The following is a 21758-nucleotide window of genomic DNA, read 5'->3' on the forward strand; positions in this document are numbered from 1 at the left end:
AGACTCCTCTTAAAATCATGTGGGATCAGGTAAGGCAGAAATGGTGGAAAACAAAGGAAAGAGATAAAACTGATGTATATGTGAATTGAATTTATAGAGGAGCAGTTACCCTGAATGCTGATTTTTCTTTGGGCCTTTTGGAAGTTAGTGGCCCGTGTAGTTTAAGTTAAGATACTGACCTCAAACTTAAATTCTAATGCAAGTGATTAAAGCAAATAGAGGAACCAAAGCTGTGTTTTGGCATTTTGCACGATCAAAGATAGGCAGAATTTGCTTTTTTCTTAAGCTCTCTTATTTCTGTAGCTCTTGAGGGTTGCATCTTTAGAAAGAGTTGCCTCACGACTACTGAGAAGTGGAGAGTATGTGAGAAAAGCTGTGTAACTCTGCCTAACAATATAATAATTGAAAACCATTCCATACTGTATGGATATATGATTTATTTATAACTTTATTTGTTAATGATGATCTGTTATTTATTATGTAACAGATCATTATATAATTTTATGGTTTAGGCAATTAATTAATAGTGGGAAGTATTACATTTACTAATATGTGGGAAATACTACATGCAATTAACAAAGGTATTAACTACTTGTACATTCAACGCATAAGAAATGCCTGACTGAGACAAATGTTAAAATATATTTGAGAATGTGTTTTCTTGCAATCTCATTAGACTAAAGAAACCTCAAAATATGCACCCCTGTTCCCAGTTAAATCTGTCATGTCAGTATCTTGCACAGATTTCTCTTTTCCTATGCAGGTACCGGAAAGTTGTTTCTAACAACTGCACGGATGGTGTGGGAGAACGGTATACAGCAAAACCCCAGCAATGTCCTGGCAAAGCCCCACAAGGCCTTCGCATAGTCACGTCTGATGGCAAACTGACAGCCGAGCAAGGACACAATGTCACTTTCCTGGTCCAGTTGGAGGAGGTAGGCTCTATGTTTATGTTGCATCTCAAGCCCCATGGGTGTGTTTGAGTCTTGAATCATGCCAGAAAAAAGCCTGAGAAGTGGTGAAGAAGTGAACCAAGCGAGTGTGGTGATTAATGGCAGCCAGCACAGCTTCACCAGGGGCAAATCCTGTATAACCAACTTAGTGGCTTTCTATGATGGGGTAACCGCAGCAGTGGACAGAGGTAAACCAATGGATGTGATCTGTCTAGGCTTCTGTAAAGACTTTGACACAGTCCCCCACAACATTCTTCTCGCTAAATTGGAGAGATACGGATTTGATGGGTGGATGGTACAGTGGATAGGAAACTGGTTGGATGGTCGTATTCAAAGAGTAGTGGTCAATGGCTCAAAGTCCAGATGGAGATCCGTGACGACTGGTGTCCCTCAGAGGTCCATACTGGGACCGGTGCTGTTTAGTATCTTTATCAATAATACTGACAGCGAGATTGAGTGCACCCTCAGCAAGTTTATGGATGACACCAAGTTGAGTGGTGTAGTTGCCACACCGGAAGGATGGGGTGTCATCCAGAGGGACCTGGACAGGCAGGAGAGGTGGGCCTCCGAGAACCTCATGAGGTTCAACAACGCCAAGTATAAGGTCCTACACCTGGGTCGAGGCAATCCCTGTTTTCAGTACACAATGGGAGATGATGTGATTGAGAGCAGCCCTGCAGAGAAGGACTTGGGGGTGTTGGTTGATGTGAAGCTATCATGAGCTGGCACTGTGCGCTCACAGCCCAGAAGGCCAACCGTGTCCTGGGCTGCATCAAAAGAAGTGTGGCCAGCAGGGTGAGGGAGGGGATTCTGCCTCTCTATTCCTCTCTTGTGAGACCTCCTCTGGAGTACTGTGTCCAGTTCTGGAATCCTCAACATCAGAAGAATATGGAGCTATTGGAACCGGTCCAGAGGGGGGCTACAAAGATGATCAGAGGGCTGGAGCACCTTCCCTATGAGGACAGACTGAGAGAGTTGGTCTTGTTCAGCCTGGAGAAGAGAAGGCTCTGAGGAGACCTTATAGTGACCTTCCAGTACCTGAATGGGCTACAGGAAAGCTGGAGGGGGGCTATTCATAAAGGCTTGTGGAGATAGGACCAGGGGGAATGGGTATAAACTGGAGAGGGGCAGATTTAGACTGGACATTAGGAAGAATTTCTTCACCATGAGTGTGGTGAGACGCTGGAACAGATTCCCCAGGGAGGTTGTGTCTGCCCCATCCCTGGAGGTGTTCAAGGCCAGGTTGGATGGGGCTTTGGGCAGCCTGATTTAGTGGGAGGTGTCCCTGCCCATGGCAGGGGAGTTGGAACTAGATGATCTTTAAGGTCGCTTCCAACCCGAACTATTGTATGATTCTATGAAAATGTATTGTGTTGTGAAGGGTAATGGGTGGGAGAAGCTAATAAAAACTGAGAACTGGTTTGGGTTGTGAATATCACAGCAGAACTAGCAAATGCAAGTTGGAATCTTAATCCTCAGCTTTACCCATGCTTTTGACTTCCTGCTCTGTTTGAAACAGAATTTTCCTTTTTAGTTGCCACTGCGTTTCAACCAAACATAGCTAAAAGCACATGCAGGGGCGTGCAGATCTGTCCCCATTGCACAGGTTGGTACTATTCTTTGGGTATTTGTAGATGAAATCTCAAGATGTCAGCAACAGCATAAAATCTGAAATTGACTGCAGATGAGAAGCTGATTCAGACTGATCAGAGCCTATGTTTTTGTTACATCTGTAACTTATTTAGTGTTTTACTGTTCTGCTCCCTCCATTTCTGAATCCTTAGGAAAAAAATGTTTAAAATCTTTTCAGCTGTGTTTCTTCTCAGCGTTTCTTTACCTGTGTTTAACTGTAGGCTTCCAAATAATAACATCCACAAAGTGACTGTTTTCTCTTTCTCCCTAATTCAGTTAGAATTCTTTAAACTTCCACCTTTTTTTCCTGTATAGCTTGCCAATAAATCCTAAGACAAGTATGCTTTTACACTAAGGCACAATCTGGATCCCTTGACAGCTTAGAGTATTCGTGGAAATTACTTCTGACTTTCTCCATACTAAACGTCATGTATAGTAAGGAAAGAGAAATGAGGAGGATGTCTGAAGCCTAGTTTTGGGGCAAGGGATTACACCTCTATTATTGATGTCTTCCCCAGAAAACAGGTGTCCTTGTTTGTAACAAAAATAATATACAATAAATCATATTTAACCTGAAGCAGTTGTTTGACCTAAATGTTCATTTTCTCCAAAATTTGGTCACTTTATTTCAGTAGTGACAGTCATATAACGTTGCTACTGTAGATGCTCTAATAACAGTACAAACATATAATTTAATCTGAATAAATTTCTGGTTTCTCTGTTTAAAAGTGAAAGAATAAAAAGTCCAAAATGAGATTTAATGTCTTCAGGCTAAAGGGGGAAAAAAAAAAAAATCAATCTAGACAGGTGTTGTTATATGCTGCCCAAAAAATACTCATTGCATTGGTCTTTTATTCTTAGCAAAGTTTTAAAAGATTGAGAGAAGTAGATGGGTAACCTGAGAAGTCCCTCACAAGACTATCAAAGAATTATGCCAATAGTCAGAGGGAGAGATGACAATTGTCCTGCTCTTCCTTCTGTAGGTGTTTCAGCTCACATATCCTGTAGGAGTGCCCTGAGCGCTCTGTCATTCAGGAACATGCTGTGAATTGTTCAGTCTTTCCTGTTGATTCTGATCTTTTTTGATAACCCTCTTTCAAGATTCACCGGAGTCTGGAAGCAACACCTTCTCTATTAGGAGGTGGTGTGCTTCTCATTCTGTGTATCAGGGAGTATGTAAGTATGCTTTGATGAGCAAGCCATCTTCTGAGGAGATCTAAAAGGGCCCCTTGTTTCACTACATCTAATAAAGAAGGTGTAGTGGAATTTAGGAATTGCTCTGAGGGCTGAAACAGTATTGATCAGCCTCCAGCCTTTCTGATTACTCTCCCTGTTAGATGAATCTTGACCTCCCATTCCTAGATTTGTCTATATAAAGAGCTTACAGAGCAACGGACAAAACTTTTGGGTGAATTTGGCCCAATCTGAGAATGACTTCTGGCTGATATTGCAGCAAAAGTAATATTCAGCAAAGAAGAAAATTTGCCCAGGAGAAGCTACAGGAGAATAAAATATGGTCATAGCAGCATAACTGCATATACATTAAAGCATTTACCAAATGAACTGTTTCAGTAGTGAAAATCACATTGCTCATTAGAAAAGGTAATCCAGCCAAAGAACAACCATCATTTTATAGAGCACATATTGATTTTACAGAATCACAGGCAGTTTAAAGGTTAATCTTTTGTCCTGGCCTGGACTGTATGCATGGACACATGGCTACTACCTCTCACATGGCAGTGTTCAACAACAGAGTTGTTTCTCAACCTAAACAACTTGAATCCTTACTTTATCTTTGCACAGCAGTAAAAGAAACCCAAAACAAAAAATTACAAAGCCAGTTTTCCTGCTGAAGTTCTTCATGTCATTGACATATTTTGCTGTTCTATTGTAGAAAGTAGAGGAGTTTTATTAAGCGGGTGTTGTTTCTGCCTGCCTTCCTCCTCACGTGGTTGTGTAGGTCTCTTGCCTGTCACAAACTCAATTGTTATTTGTGTGTTTGAGTTATTTGTATGAACATCAGACACTTGTGCTTTCCGTACGGTTTCAGCAGAGACAGTGAAAGCTGCAGCCGGAATAGCACTGTTCAACACAATGGCTTTCAAACTTGCTTCATCTGATTGCTCATACATCTTTGCTAACAAAATGGATGGTAAAGACATGCAGGGCAGAAAGGTTCAGGGCTTTGGCTGTTTCGTTACAGATAATTCACAGAGAAACTGCCTCCTCTAATTTATTTTTTATCTTGATGAAATGACAACTAAAAGTCTTTGTCATTCCAGGCCTGCCTCAGTTCTCACTTGACAAAGTCACTCCACTGGGAGTAGATTTTGGCCTGCTTTCGACAGCTCGCTGCTGCTATACAGTGTTTGGATTAGACTAATGTGTGGGGAAGGCTCATTTATTCCTACAGTTCAGGCCATGGGCTAGAATTCAGGCAATCTGAATTTATTCCTGAGCTACATTCTGAGCTCTTGCTGCATGACCTTGAGTAAGAAATGTAACATTTCTGCTTTTTTTTTATTCCCTTATTTGAAAACAGAGCTTTGCTTTCTCCCTGATGCCTTCCATTTACGTGCTGAATGCTCATAAGGCCAGAGTACTCTCTCTTACTATGTGAATATACAAACAGAGCCCTGAATTTCCTGAGGAGCGCTATGGTTTTCTGTAATGACAATGTTAGTAAGTGGCTGTACAAGGTACATTATGTCTTAGTTACATTTAATGAGTTTGGGGACCCTGCTGTGGAGGACAATACCATCAGCATTTCTAACCTCAGCACTGTTATTTGGTGCAATTCAGAATTCAACTCAGCTGAAGTCTCTGGAGATGGGCTTAGCATTAGGATTATTTTGATTGTTGATATACACGAATTAAAGATGCAAAGCTGGTAGTGCTTAAAAGCATAGTCTGTATTCTTTTGAGGTATCCTACTGTGTTTGCTCTTCTAATGTCACATTCTGATGTTGCAAGTTAGTTAGTAATGGTTACAGAAATACGAAACCTTCATTCCTGACTTTCAATGCACATGCTGAATTGTGGTTGTTTACCTTACTCACACTACCACTTTCCTGTTAATGACATTCAGACAAAGCATCGGTACATCCCCTCCCCTATACCACTGTCATCTGTATTGTAATTGCATTTTCTGGATTACTGCTGATGACGGGCTGGTTGGGAGAAATCAGAGCCTTTCATGCATTTTTAAATTCACTGCTGAAATTCCATGAAAATGTATGAAAGTTGACCTCTCCTTCATGATGATGCACAGCACTACCATCATCTAATGCACCTCCGATCACACAAATTGAATTATTCTGCATAATCCTGAGAGGCTGTACTTACTGATGCATGTGGAGCACAGAAGATCTAGTCTTGTAGAAAAATCTCATAGCTGAGTCTAACTCACACAACTGACAGCCAGAATGAGTGATTTGATGAGTACAATTAGCTGTATTGGTGTGGAAAAAGAAGCAGCACATGTGAAAAGTATCAAGCTAATTGTTCTGATCAAAAAAACATTTCCATTCGGTTTCTGATTTTAAAAATCTAAGAGTGTCTCTCTGAAAGTAGAAATTTACACAAGAAAGCATGTTTTTCAGTATTTAAATCAAGTTGGATTTGAATATCTGTTTAAAATTAAGCATACGCTTTAAACATACCTAGACTAAAGGTGTCCCATGTTACATATTCAGTCGAAATGGAAATATGAAAAGGTGTATGTTTTCTGACAGTGATAGGAAAATGCCAAAGAGGGAAAAGGGTTAATCTAAAGAAGGCACAAAACGTTAATCTATGAAGATAATCCAAACTCAGCAGTGTCTGTCTCTTGCAAGGGATAATTAAATCCATTATCAACATCTGTAAAGAAGACACACAAGTCGGTGCATAATTGGAGGCTTTAAAACTAAATCAGAAACATGGGAACCAAAATTAAAAACCTTGAACTGTGTTTTATTGTTTTAATGCTTCCATTTAGATCAAAATACTGGAACTCAATAAGGAAAATTCATTACTATGGCCTTCTGGGCAAGATTCAAACTGAATGTTTGAGAGAGAACCCTTCTAAGTGGGTCTCACTTCTCACATACATTGAAATACTAAGAGCTGTATAAAAGTAATCAAAACATAAAAATATTGTTGCAAACTGTATGGGCTGTTTCTTGATGTACCCTGAGGCTGGAAGCTTCACAGAGTTTTTCAGAGGCATCTGGATCTTTTGTACGCTCTAGCCTTTTATTCTTTTGGCAAGATACAGGAAAAATGTACTTTTGTCTTGTGAGGGCAGGCAAGGGAAGTCTTCTGTTTATGTTTGGAACCCTCTGGACGTTTAATGAGAAAATCCCTTAGGAAACAATAAATTTCTGATTGACATTTTACTATCAAAACTTGTAGAGGTAAAGAGTATAGTATGGAGCCTTGGGAAACTTTTTTTTTCATTCCCAGGGCTTCCTCCCTGGCTGAAAGGAGTACTCGTGCTTAAAGTTCAGCATTTGCTGAAGTGTTTGGCTGGACTAAAGCCTTTATCAAGATTGCAGCGTAGTTCAGTTTATATCCAAGCTTGTGCATGATGCGTATACATAGTAAAAGGCAAAAAACATCCATCAAAAGTACTTTCATTTTTTCAGCTCTTGCAATTGGTTGCTGACTATCTTAGTGTGATTAAAATGCAGGAGCTGAATGTGGAGATATTGCCATAAGCAGCCAACTTGGCAAATTTCTGCCTTGATGCCTAAGAGCTCTGGCATTGAAGACCTTTTACAATGAAGGCCAGAACGGCTTCCCAAAGATAGCTCCGTGCTGATTGCATCCAAGTGCTGTGGCTGGGGAAGTAATGCAGGGAGTTTTGTGTCTGCCTTAATTGAGCTAAAAGCTTCAGAAAAACCCTACGATGTACTATTGGGCTTGTCAAAATGACAAGAAGAAGCTGGAATAAAAGCAATAGGAGAGGTTTTATGCAATATGTATGTATATGCATCAAATTGCTGCAAAACAAAACTTCTCTCGGTGAAAGTCGCTTGCAAATGGCTCTGGAGAGCTGCCGGAGACAGAGACAGCTGAGACTGATGTAGATCAGGTGTGGGCTGTATGGGGAAATGTTTTGATTTTGGCTCACCTGTTTTCTCTACCTGTCCTATTCTGCCCGTGCCCTTACCTGGTGCAGATAAAACATTAGAACAAGTCTAAAGGCAGTCTTTTTGTTTTCCTGACTTTTTTTTCCCACTTCCCAAGCTAGTATTTTAAATGTCAGCTTTTCAAAATGTGGCATTTTCAGAGAAGTGTTATAGCCTGGATCTTACTGAATGGAAAAATATATTTCCAGTTCAAAGCGTTTTAAAACAAAACAGGAAAGGCCAAGACAAATGAAAAAGATGGAGGGAACAGAAGCTGAAGCTCTTCTCTAATTAGATTTTCAGATGTCTCTGTCAGCATCTTTTCTCCCTAGGGAATTTGGAAGAAAAATTAAAATCTAAATCTTGCATACCTTAGTAATGTCTTCCTTCCCTAGCAGGACCTTTGGATGTCATGGGTTTCACAGCTATGGACAAACTGAAGACAAGAGAAAAAGTAATCATTAGAGCACAAATTTTGACACCTGCAGAATCAGAGCTCTTCTAAAATGCTGTCATTCATTTCATCCTCCTCTGCTACCTCAGATATGCAGAAGAATGTACCTCAACCTGAAGTAGGCTTCAACTACATGACCTCAAATATGCTCAGACATGATAAAGCCGTCAGGGTCACTACGGTGGTGCAGTTTTAACCAGCTTTTGTCCTAGCAGTATGGCTTTACTGATAGATGTTCAAAGATATCATCTCCTTTTTAGTAACAAAAGATGAAAAAAAATACTAGTGATGATGGGCCTAGAGAAATTGGGAAAGCACCTAAGTGCTTCATGGCACTTTCTGTCTTTGGCCTGAATCCAGCACCATGCTTGAGACAACGTATTCACCCTCTGAAAGGGGTTCAGAGCTGAGGAGATCATGTGTGCTCACCTCTGTCTGTGGAGACATATCCCATTGGATGCCTTCTCTTGGCTTGGTCAGTCAGAAGTGTCCAAACCACTGCATCATGTTTGAAACTGTACATCTTTCAAATAACTCAGCTTCATGAAGAACACAACTCCATACTTCAGACCATCTCCTGTGTTCATAAGGTCTTTTCTTGAGGACTGGCATGATCCCCGTAGTTTGATCCTCTATGTTACACAAGTAGGAGCCCTTGCCTTAATGATTTGTGTCTCAAAAGAAGAGCATAAGCAGGTACTTAAACTTCTGCTAAAGTATCCAATGAAGTATCCAAAATTTGCTGTGAGCTTTGCTGAATGGAGGAATCCTTAGCAGCTTGCATTGCTCAAGCACCTTTCTCAGGTTTGACAATATGTCCTTGAAAACTGCAGATGTTATCAATTTAATCACTAAGAGAAACTTAGTTAAGAACTAGGAAAACCTGTAGCTGGGTTAACATGGGAGATCCCTGTGTTTCTTTCTAAAAGGTTATGCAAGTTAGCCTTATCACTAAATTCTCACCACTTCAGGGTTCTTTCTTCCTCACTGGCACTCTTGAGAACAGGGGGTTGCTGTCTGTACCTTTAAGACACCAGGAGGGAAGTGTCATGGCATGTCTGCAGGAATCCCCAGACATGTGCCTCTGTCAAGGGATGTGTTTCCCCCCTACAGCTTCAGTCTGGGATCCTCCAGGACAGAGCAACAGTTACTTTTGTCTCATCCTTTTCAAAGGGAGGAGGTTTCCAGTGGAGTGCCACAGTAATGTAATGATTACAACTTCAACCCATAAAAAGAGGGCATCTGGGAAAAGATGTTTTTCTTGCCATCCCCAGATACAGCTCTCCACCTTCTGCCTTCCATTCAAGCACATTCCACTATTTCTGCCTTCATAAGTTAAAAAAAGACTTAACATCATAAGGAATAAAAAGCTTATGTTACAATTCCCCCCATACTCACACACACACATTTCCCTTTCTGATGTGGAAAGCTGCCTGATGCCAACCATTTATGTGGTTACCTATCTTTCCAGCTGGGTATCTGGAGGACTCTTTCTCTCTCAAGGGAAAAGAAAAACAACAACAACAACCAAACAACAACAAAAAAAAAGGAGAAGAGGAAACCAAACCAAAGTAAATTAAATGTCCTTTCAGCCAATTTTATGAACTGTCCTCGGCTATTAATTTACCGGCATTCTTCCAGACAGCGGCAGCTGCTTCAGCGTGCCAAGCTGTGGAGTAAGCTGCTCCATGGCAACAGCCAGCAGGCGTGAGAGTACCCAGCACAAGCATCTTGCAGAGCCACTGAGGGGATCTTTGAAAAGGAGCAAGAATGCTTAAAGTTAAGACAAAGTACTGTATTTTACCTGAGAGGGAGAGGATCTATAGTAGCCACAGTTGTTCTACAGGTCAGTGTACGCTGTATCTACCTGTTCTACAGGTCAGCTCAGCTGTCAGAAAGTGCCCTTCCTGTAGGCATGTGATCTCCTACCTCAGGGTATGAGAAAATCTTACAGATTATAGTGATTTTGTTTTTTTCTATACAAGTGTGACTTCTCTGTCTTTTAAACAGGCTTGTAACAACAACAACAACAAAACAGAATTACTTTTCATCTGTAAAGCAGAATAAAGAAATAACATCGCTTCCCTCTTTTGGGTTCTAAAAGGCTGGGTGACTCTATTGTTGAGTTTGACGAAGCTACTTGCACCAGGGTGGAATTCAGTTGCAGGAGTGGAAGATCAAAACCTGTTTTAGGATTGTTTCACATTAATGGATTCCTTATATTCTTGGGTTTTGGCTTGTGGTGGGTTTTCTTTTGTTTTTTTGTTTCCCAGTGGGGATTTTTATTTCTTTGTTGTAATTTATTGTAACAATTTTGAAATGTGCTAGATTAGCAGCCTAGGAGACTAATGTCAAAAAAGTGGCAATACGCTGGGATTATCTCTAGGCAGGAGGAGAATAATCAGCTCTGTCATTTCATTAGCCCTTCCCTTCTGAGGAAAGCAGGAAGGGTCCCATTTTGTGTCAGTAGTGCTGGTAGCTGTTCTGAAATAAACACAAATCCAGCTGTTTTCAATCAGGCCACTAAGCAAGTCATAAACTGCTGTAAACCATTGCTGTCGTGTGAGGCTGAAGCAGTTCTTTTGAACCCCACCACTGTGATATACTTGACCCTTCCCTGAGGACTTCTCAGTTTTATCTTTCTACTTTTTATGGCTTTAAATACAAAAGCTCACAATGCGGGTTATTCCTAAGACTCCTGAGGCATTCCCAGTAGTTACCCGTATTCTGAGAGCTTGCTGAGATGAGCACCATTCCACACTAGTCATGCTCTTCGCTATAAGGAAACCCCAGAGAAACAAGCCAGTATATTTTCCAGAAGATTAGGAAAGCAGGGCTTGCAGCACATGCCTTGGAGGACACTATCTTCCCAGTGCAGCTGAGTCACCCTATAGAGGGGTCTGTCTTTCGCTCCTCTGACTACTGAGCAAGCTGAGAAAGTGTGACCACCATTCCTCTGGTAACGTCAGACCTCCACTTGGTCTAAGTCACCCCCCCCCCCCCAATGCTGTCTTTCAAAAGAAAAGTAGAGTCTATTCTGAACCTTTCTTTTTTTTCTGTCACCACAGGGAGACCTCCAGAAATCCCTTATTCAAGTGGATTTTGGAGACGGCATTGCTGTGTCGTATGCCAATCTTAGCTCAACAGAAGATGGGATCAAGCACATCTACCAGAATGTGGGCATATTTCGGGTGACTGTGCTGGCGGAAAATAGCCTGGGTTCTGACAGTGCTGTCCTCTACCTGCATGTAACATGTATGTATGTATGTTCATACTCATTGTTATATTCCTTTAGTCTTTAAAAAATTATTACTTATCCTTAGAGATGACGTTTGGGGCTTTGCATCTGGAAGCAGAGAGAAGAGATAAATGAATGTTTGTCTGTCCTCCAACAGAGATCTCCAGACTGAGAGGAGCCACAGGCAATCGTGATATTTCCTTTTTAAACCATATTCAAGCTCAAATTTTCAGTAGTCTAGTTTAGGATACCAGAAAGGACTGTCCAGCCCTTTCTGAAATGTACCTTCATTAGGATGTTTACATTTCCAGAAAAAACAAAGATATCCAGGATCTTTGATCACTTTTAAAAGCCTTGACTTTTACTTTGTACGTGTGTTTTGCCTTCTAATGAAATACAACCACATCAGGGATGGAAACCAGTGCATTTCAGTCCTTCTGTTGTCATAGGAACCAAAATCTTCTATTAAAGAGTATTAAAAGAAAAAATATTATCTTCACATTGCTCTTCTGCTGTTCTTTTTAACCTTTTTATACTTCAGCTTCTCTAATTTATGGCTGAAATGACTCTCAAGTCCTTGCATAAACCGAGCAATGTGTTCGTTCATATTTTGTCTCGCACATGGTTATGAACCCAAAGGGTCAAACTATTATTAAAATTGTGGAACATCCATAACGGATTTTTTGGGGGCCATTGTTTTCTTTATGCCGTGGGAGTTTTTTGACCGAAGTTTTATGTTTCGACTCTGTGCCTCTGTGCCAGGTTAACTGGAAAAAACAACCCAGAAATTCCAAAGCTTAAAGTACAGAAATACCACTTACCCTTTAACAAATTATCTCCATATAATGTCTAGATAATTTAGCACATTCCATGTACTTTAACTCCAGTTTTGGAATTACTTCATACAGCGTGAAAACAACTGCCTCTCCAGGAGAGGAGGGCAGTTTTTCTAATGCTGCACTGTTGTATCAACAGTTGGGCAAGTGGGAGTTATAGCTATGGGAGACAGGAGGTTTATGAGGAAGTATTAGAGAAGGAGGAGCAAGTATTCCCCCAAATGCCTCTCTTCAAAAAGACCTTTCGTTCACAATCATAGTATACTGTTTATGATTCCCTAACCTGATAGATCCCAGTCTGTGGCAAACTTCTATGCTGCATAAATCCTTCAAGCACCACGTGTTTGAAAAACTTGTAATACCATGCAAAAATAACTGACTTATAAATAAGCTTATTGTGAAGCTTGGATTTTTGGTTTGGGGGCTTAGCCTATATCACTTCTGTGCTGAGGCACTGGTGAATCAAGGTAAGTACACATCTGATTTTTTTTTTTAGTTAAGTATCGTCCTAAGTAGGGTACAGAAAGGGACCTCTGCTCAGAATAAAATTTTATACACTTCCGTGTAATTTCTTCAGTTCTGGAGTCATATTCTAGTTTGTCTACCTGTGTGTACTTATGTAATTATCATGGGAATGGCTATGGGCTCTGAATGCAGAAATCCCCCTCCCACTGCTGCTGGTTATGAAAGTCAGCTCAACAGGAGCCATAGCCTATATTTTTTTTATTTTTTTTTTCACTCTGTAAAGGTCATTAGAAACAAATGGAGAAGTGTTTTGGTGGTTGATATTTCGCAGAAGGTTCTGACAGCCTCATGTGAGCAGGATTTGTAATCCTTCACTGTTTGACAAGAGATGATTCCATGGGGACCACTGCACACCCTCAGCCTATCTGCAAAATAATGAGGCCACCTGAAGCAACAACTGCTTTCCCATGCAACAACCACAAAATAGAAGGAGAAGCTTTCATTCTCACTCATAGTGGCTTTCTTATACAGAGCTGTTTTAATCCATTTTCTTGAGACATTGAAGGCTTAAGAACTATTTTGATTGTTTAAGCAGTACAAGAAATAAACCAGATTCAGCTGTGTTTGTGTGACTTAGCAGCTGATAGTGTATGTTTCTGTGTTGTGCATAGATAATGCCAGCATAGGGCTTAAATACTGCGTGATCACTTAAGTCAAGCCCAGATTATATGTGCCTGACCCCCTGGAGAAGTGACAGCTCTAAGGGTTGTGTCTCACCTTTCTCTACTTCAGAAGAATTAGGGAATTCAAAACATGTTTCAGACTGAGCGTGGTGCTGCTCAGACTAGCAATAGATTTGCTGAGGACAGAGACAAACGTTAAATCCAGTCACCTCCAAGGCCTAACACAGAGACACTTAAAAGGTTCTAAATACTATTTAAATGCTTGCATTGCCTCTCAGCTCTCTGCTAACTCTGCTGCTTGGCTGGTATAGACGCACACTGTATTGCTGAGATCCACAGAAAGGTAACGTGCAGCTTGAACATCCAGAGAGCTTTAGGAAAGGCTACTAACTGGTTGACCCCTTATTACAAGGCTGATAAATGTGTGCAGCCAGGTCCAGGCCTTTCAACAGCCTTCCCTAGCTGTGAGCAGCAGCCTTGCTGAGGGGAAAACTGCAGGCACTGAACTATGGTGCTTGTCATCTCGAAGATCGGAGCAAAGTCACCAACCTGTGCCCTCCTCATCCCATTGCAGCATAGGGCCAGTGCACAGTAGAAGTACCTTTGCTGCAGTTGGTGCAGGGCTCTAGAAATGAAGGTTGTTGTGAGGCAGGAGCATTTTGGGGTGGATGGAGAGTAAATTGTATATAAGCCGCTTCTCCAGCCAACAGGCTGTCTCTGAACTGTCCTGACAGATCAAAATTTTCCCCTGGAAAGTAGTTACACGTTTGCCTGAGTACTTCGGAATAACATGACCTTGCCCGAGTGAACCTTTTGAGGAGCTCCTCCCTTTCTGTTCTCTGGGACTTGTACGGAGGTTTTTCCCGGGACAAATGAAGGTCTATGGTCTCCATGGCCCTGCATGAAGCTCAGAAATTAATTTTCTTTGATTCTTTTCAAACTTACCTGGGAGAAAGCAGTCTCCTACCAAGATAAGGGCCTATCCAGAGTGAACGATCCCCATCTGCTGGCCAAGTAATAGTTCAGCATTTCAGGCACTTTGACCCATCAGCTATTTGTACACAAATACAAAGGCAGAATTGGCTTGCTTGAGCCATTCTTTCATGTTCTTCTTGGCCACCGTATGGTGGAGGTCTGATGAGGTGCTGGGCATTCTCGGCAGCGCAGGATCATTTGAGATGTATTCAGAGCAGCTTTGCAGTAATGTTGGAATGTATTAGACTTTATATGGACTCCATTGTCACTGCTGTCACCACATCCAGTGTTAGGAAATTTATGATTTTAGAGAGCTGTGCTGACATTGGGCATTTTACAAATATCCCAAAGGATACCAGAGTTGTAAAATATTTAGCCTGCGAAGCTGCTGATTTTCAGGTCTCAGGGTCTTGCTGAGAGCAGGCATTGCCCAGTCACGGAAAGGTGTCTGAGCAGCAGAATGTCATTAAAATCGTAAGGGTGAAATTCTGACTGCTCATGAATTTTCAAGGAGAACGTTGCCTGCTGATTATAAAAGGAAAAATGAGCCCTGGGTCTATAGCAGACTTTGGTCAGTTTGATCATGAATAACTCTTAATTGGGCTGCATCAGGTTAAGCAGCAACTGTATCTACAATCCAGAGAAAGCTGTATGTCAGTCATAAGTCCAGAACACTGATCCCTATTTATGCTGACGTTATTTACAGCATCTGATTTGGGAGAATTTTTCCTCATGTATCTCTCTCTGCTCATGTGTTATGTGTAGGAGTACAGCGTGCTTGTTCCAAAATGCGTGGTGTTGAAAAGCAAGGTCTAAGTGATTATACAGGCATGGGTTATGTCCTGAAAAAAACTTTCCTGAAATATATAAGATCCTCTAGTGATGCGTCACAGCTTCATATGGACAGTGCAATCCATCCTCCCAGGCTTCTGTGGTCTGCTTCTCATCACTTGGGAGCTGGCAGATGTAGAACATGTAGATGTGGCCTTAATTTGTTTAAGAAATCATGTCCCCATGTCACCTGGGCTTGCTTTCTTTTTCTTTCTCTGTCACTTTCAAGACAATTGCTTTGTTCTCTAAGTGAACAGTCAGATTACATTTTAAAAAAATAATCTATAGGACAAGATGTAAGAACAAAGGCCCATCTGTTTCCAGAAGATGGAAAATGTGTAACCCTGGGCACAATATCACTTGTCGAATTAATTATGTTCTGTTTACACTAAAGAAATAAAAGAGTTTATTGAGGGAAAGAAGTGAGTATAAGGTAATATTAAAGGGAAGGCGCTCAACAAATAGCTGTCTTCAGACATAATTTCAGTTGATATAAATAGATACACCACTGCTAAGTTCACCAAATGATAGCAGTTTGTATCAGCAGAGATGTTTCATGTCCACTGAAGACGTATGTCCCGCTCATTCTTATGTCTTCCCACTGAACACTGTATTCACATAACAGGGCTCTGTTCCTATTGTTTAAGTTGCATATAATGTCCCTGAGTCTATGATGTTTATTCAGTAAAAAGCCCATGTTTTCAGCTCTAGGTGTGGGGGTAGCTGCTGTTCTATGAGGAACAGATTTAAGCGTGCCTCTCAAGAAATGGCACTAAGCTGAAACATGAACTGCAATGCCCCACAGTGATTTGGAGGACCAATGGATATCCCCTCAGTTCCCATATCTCCCACACTGACATTTCAGAAGGAGCGAAGACTCACCTTCTGCTTCTGTCTTTGCAGGCCCCTTGGAACATGTTCACTTATCTCTACCATTCGTCACCACAAAGAACAAGGAGGTCAATGCCACAGCAGTACTGTGGCCAAGCCAAGTGGGAACACTTACTTACATCTGGTGGTTTGGTAACAACACAGAGGTTTGTATTCCCTGTGAACTGAGATCAAAATAGTACTGGAGGAGCTCTCTGACTGAGGAGGGAGGGAGGAAGGGATCTGGGAATGCATCTAAATAGCCACACATGCAAGAAAATAATAAACTGAAGACTGATACCCTAATGGTTCTTTGGCATACCGGTGTTGAAATGTAAGAACTTTTTTGTCTTTGTTGCTGTGACTTTGCTGTAGGGTTTATTGCCATTTCAGGCAAATTGCTGATAGCTTCCTCACTGCATTTACATCCAACGTGAACACAGTGAACCAGAATCCAGAAAGGTTTATAGTAAATTTCTTCCCCCTAGCTCTTAACAACAACAGCAACAACAAAATGCTTGGGGTTTTTTTGGTTTTTGTTTTTTTTTTTTAGGAAACTAACCTTTCAAACTGAAGCAGGTTTTATATCTGGAACTGACTATACATAGCCCTAGAGTTTAAACATCTTTTTTCTGGTGACTAACAAAGGAAGAGTCTGACGGAAGTTCTGTGCATCCCCTTAAATATGCTGAGCCCAGTCCTGAGCCCCCACACTCTACAGTAAACCACATGTGCAAGAAGACCTTATGGTCTTATGCTATCAGTGAATTAAATGGTTTTCAACATACCTCCCTGCCTCTGGGCTCTGCTCAGATATGAGAGCAGCATGCACCACATTCTGTTGCCTCTATGCTTGCAGTGTTTATAAATCTACATAGGCATTAGAACTGTTATTTTATGTATCCTTTCGGCTGAAGTACCCAGAGACCCTAATTAGTCTCTGAGGGGAGAGATTCTTCTGGATTTTGAAGAGCTAAGAGGGACCTTCAACCACACATAGTTATCTTCTGTGTAATGCAGGTTAGAGGGTTTCATTAGTACTTTCTGCTTTATTTAACTCTTTGTGATTAAGGCAGAGCATGACTTTGTGTTCTTTGTGTTCTTGTTGTTTTGCAGTAATAGTTTTCCTCAGATGATGGAGAATTTGCTGCTTCTCTTTTCTTACACTCTCCCCCAACTATTTCCCCACAGCTAATTACCCAGGGCATTAAACACATGCACCATGTTTGTAGTCTGAATTTATGTAGCTTTGGTTTCAAGCTCTTGGATCTTGTTATGCCTTTGTGTGTAGATTAAAGAACTCTCTGTACTATCAGAAATCATCTCTCCCTAGAGGTACTTACAGGCTGTGATTGTCACCTTTTAACCTTCCCTCTGATCTGCTAAGCTCATAAGTGATCAGAGTCAGTCTGACTATGTTCTCATTGAAGTGAGAGTTTTACTACAGACCACAATGGGAAGAGAGTTTGGCTTCATACTGGGTGCTTTGAAGATCTCACTCAAGAGTTCGTTAATAAGCAAAACCAGAAGCTAGGGCAGAGACTGCTGAAAAGGGGCACAACTCATTAATAAACTGGATTGCAGAGTAAAACAAGCTGAGGGGATCTGTGTTCTATCTAAACACCATCACTTTCCAAAAATGACATCTTCGTGTCTAAGGACAACATGGGAGAAAAACTGAAAAATCTTAATTTGTCTCCTCATTCTGTCACAATGTCCTTGAGGGACCTTAAACTAACAGCTGACAGCTAGATCTCTGACAGCTAGATCTCAGAAAGGTGTGCCACACCTGAGCAGTGAGTCTTACAGGCCCTCATATTAGGATCTGGCCTCTCTGGAGAGTGCAGCAAAGATGGACACTTTAACATGGAACCCAGAACAGCCAGCATGCCAAGTGGGAAGGAAATACTGGAACCTTAAAACTTAGCTCCATTGGAAAGTATAGTACCTTACTTTGAGCTTCAGGAGGACATCTCCATCTTGATCCGTGCACCCTCTGTGGAAAAATAGGCTTTCATGTCACAGAATGCCTTCTATATCTAAAGCTTCCACGCTGGAACTGACTCCTCAGACCATCCCAATAGGCTAGAGAGTCAAACTCATTTTTGCTTTTCCTTTACAGCCAAATTACTTAATTTTTTCTCTTCTGATATGTTTTCAGCCACTGATCACATTGGAAGGAAGCATCACATTCACATTCTCTGTGGAAGGAATGAATACCATCACCGTTCAGGTCTCAGCAGGGAACATCATTCTTCAGGATGCAAAGACTATTGCTGTGTATGGTGAGCTCTTCCTCCTTCGTTTCACGTAGGATTCTCTGTAGTTAAGAGCTAGAGAGCCAAGTTAGCTGGCAGCAACGTGAGGTCTTTATTCCAGGATGCTTTAAGTGAGATTATGAGCTTGGTTCCAGCGTTATCCATTCAGCATAATATCTCTGAAGGCCACTGACTGACGTTAGTCCAAACTGAGATGATGATCTCCTTCCCAGAGCCCTGTGCATATGCTCTATCGCTATTCGATTATCCTGCATGATTTTCAAAATGTTATGTCATTTTGCAAGCTCCCCCTTCTTGGTCTGTAAAGACCTCTTAACTCATGCAACAGCTGCTTAGATTGAAAGGTAACTCAGTGCTCTGTGTTGTGGATCTGTACAGAAATCTGTACTGATTGCCTGTTGTGCCTCAGAAGTTAAGCCACACAAATATCGTATAATGTAGACGTAGTCCAAGAACCACTCAGAATCTCAGTTTTAGTTTATACTAAGCACTGGTCTTAGTGATCGGTGTGTGCATCTCTGTTAACAGCAACTGAGATTAAGAAGGACATTTTCCAAGGCTAGTCCTCTCCCCACCTTCATCTCTGTCTCTGGCCAGTTAAGATTGCAAGCGTTCAGGGCAGGTCTATGAGATTATGATCACAGCTTCCTTCACAGGACTTGCCTGCTTCAGAAGTCAAGATTAAGGCAGCATTTCAGTTACATTCCCAACAGCTCCCTTTCCAGTGCTATTTATCCATGGAAGTAAGGACTGATCACCCTTTCTGGTTCCGTGATACTCGAGCAGTGAATCTCTCAGACTCTCCGAATCTGTCGGTGAATCTCTCAGGCACACTGCTGGATTCCCAACAGTCTGTGCATCACCTGCAGATTGATTAAGCATAACATGAGCTGCATCAGGTTTCACTGGGTTCTGCCTACTCATTTGGCATTAAGGCATTTCATAGTCTTTACTCACCACCATGTCACTGTATCTGCAGAGCAATTTCAATCCCTGCGTTTATCATTCTCTCCAAACCTGGATGACTACAATCCAGATATCCCAGAATGGAGAAGGGACGTCAGTAGAGTAGTCAAGAGAGCCCTGGTGGAGGTAAGCAATGTGCATAAACCGCATTACAATGGTTCTGATTTCTGCATTGTGCCTACATTAGAACTGAATCAGCTAATGTTTCAGGGTGTCTCTGTTTCTACCAACTATAAATGGAGGCTGGAATAGTGTTTGAGACCAGGGGAGGGAAGGGGAGGGGAGAAGGAAAGTAGAAAAAAAATAAAGACCATTTTTCTGGAACTTGTTCTTCTGACTTGTTTATGTCTGTTCAAGTATTCAAGGATCCATTTGTCTTCAGGATGAATTTTTAGAATACAAGCAACTCAATAAAACAAAATCAGGTCATAAACAAGAGTTATAAAACTACAATACCAAGGCTACATTCCAAAAGCAGAGCAGTGAAAACACAAGGAGTCTTTTTGTTGTTTGAGTAAGAAAAAATAATAGATAGCTAATTATCCCTCTATATACAGCTAAATGACTCAACTTAAACAAGCCTTTGTGAGAAGTTCCTGTAAAGATTGCAGTTAAAATCAATAGATTTCTACAGCAGTTAAATAAACCGTATAAAAATGACTTGAATAACTAAATAATTCAATAGGAAATTATATCTGTGCAATAGAATTTTTGAACTTTTGTTAAAGTACTACATTTGTATTACGGACCTGGATAAAAATTCTGCATAAGAAATAATAGTTCTTCATGAAAATCAGATCTTCTCCTTAAGTAGGGATAATTTCACATTATCACAAAATAGCCTATTTTATATTATGATCATAATTATTTGCTCATATCATTGATCTTCTGAGTCCTGTCCCTTGCTTTTGATGATGAAGACAATAGGGAACTAAGTAGATCAGCCAAAAGCTTCCAGACAAAAAAAAAAAAAAAGTCATTTCCAGCCTCAGAAAAGGAAGAATTTCTATTAACTGATAGTACTGTGTCTTCTTCTTGACATCTTAAAACAATCAGTTCTGCAAGCATGAGTAATGCAAACCACGGCTTCACAGGATACTGGGAAAGAATATTTAAGACCTTTATATTGTTATAGGGCTTTTTGGGTTCTTTTTCCTTTAAAAGTGACCTATTAAATTCAGTATCTGGAAATTTAAGATTTAAATCAAAGCTTTGAGATTTAAGTGCACTTGCTGGATAATCCACAACAGAAGAGGCAACGAAAGCAGATTCAGCAAACTATCTTTCTGTTTCTTTTGGCACACAAAACTTAATGAAGGCCAAACTAGCTCCTGTTCTGAAGAAGAACTCTGCAATGTGATTGTGTAGCCTAATGGCAGTGGCAGCTGAAACCAATGACCAGAGGTGATCCTCGTAGTGATGCCTGTGGAGTATTTTTTTCTGAATCTTGTCTAATTTGTGTTGAAGGAGTATTTGCATTTAAACTGGTTGCTTGAGATTTTCAGCCAACAAAAAGAGAAATAAAAATTTACAGATTAATATAATCTTTAAAATCTAAATTTAAAAAAAAAAAAAAAGGCCTCATTTACTTGTGGAATTGACCTGGGTTGTGAACTAGAAGAATTTGTTTGGGTTTTGAGATTCAAACTTGATTCATCATCTCCTTTAAGATGTTTTGTCTCATAACACCTCTAGAGTGCAATTCTGCCCACATACTGTGCCCTTTAGCATGTGGCTTCATACCGTTGACTAAATGATGAACCTCAGGGATAGTCAGATAATTTTAACATAGCTAAATTTAGACAAAGCAAATCATACCATGTGCAACTGTTATTTAGGAGCTTCTTTTAGCATGTCTGATTGTCATTGTTGTTTTAGGACCCTGCATGTTTTACTGAAGAGTGTGATGAAATGGCTTTGATAAGGAAATTATTAATCCCTGACTTTTACCTGCAGTGAATTTTAACAAGATTCTCCCTGTTGTAGCAGATATATGCTGCCTCATTTGTATAAGTACTGTGATGCCTTAGCAAAGAAACTGTCAGCATTTAGTGCTGTCCTCACTGTTTATCTGTCCTTTAATTGTCTATGTATCAGGCAACAGGCATTTCAAACAAGCACATTCTGGTCGCAGTGCTCCCTGGTCTGCCCACATCTGCCGAACTCTTCATTTTACCACATCAAGATGCCACAGGAGAAAATAAAAGAAGAGCAGCAGACCTAGAGCAGGTATTGCATCCATTACTTGGAGAAGTGTGTGTTTATGCTTTGTGTGTGTGTGTGTGTACATATATATATATATATATAGGTTTTCTTAGACAGATTACAACAAATAACTGTGGTACAAATGCATCTGATTCACTGGGGACTAAGCTGTGACTGTGGTACATGCTATATTCTCTTTGGGTTTTTTTGTTTGTTTGGTTGGATTTTTTTCTCCCAAACACTGGATACAAGCTTTG

General features: G+C 40.7%; 1 protein-coding gene across 5 annotated transcripts in view; it reads left to right on the forward strand.

Moving 5' to 3' along the window:
• Nucleotides 1–21758, forward strand: part of SORCS1 (sortilin related VPS10 domain containing receptor 1) — a 371394-nt gene that overhangs the window by 332050 nt on the left and 17586 nt on the right. For all 5 annotated transcript variants that reach the window (XM_054071880.1, XM_054071875.1, XM_054071876.1 and 2 more), the window contains 6 exons: nt 764–935; nt 11222–11408; nt 16085–16218; nt 18213–18336; nt 19310–19422; nt 21394–21525. In XM_054071880.1, the coding sequence (XP_053927855.1) occupies nt 764–935; nt 11222–11408; nt 16085–16218; nt 18213–18336; nt 19310–19422; nt 21394–21525 (862 nt within the window). The remainder of the gene's footprint in view (nt 1–763; nt 936–11221; nt 11409–16084; nt 16219–18212; nt 18337–19309; nt 19423–21393; nt 21526–21758) is intronic.

The sequence above is a fragment of the Cuculus canorus genome, chromosome 7 (genome assembly GCF_017976375.1).
Source record: "Cuculus canorus isolate bCucCan1 chromosome 7, bCucCan1.pri, whole genome shotgun sequence".
Classification (NCBI taxonomy): Eukaryota; Metazoa; Chordata; class Aves; order Cuculiformes; family Cuculidae; genus Cuculus; species Cuculus canorus.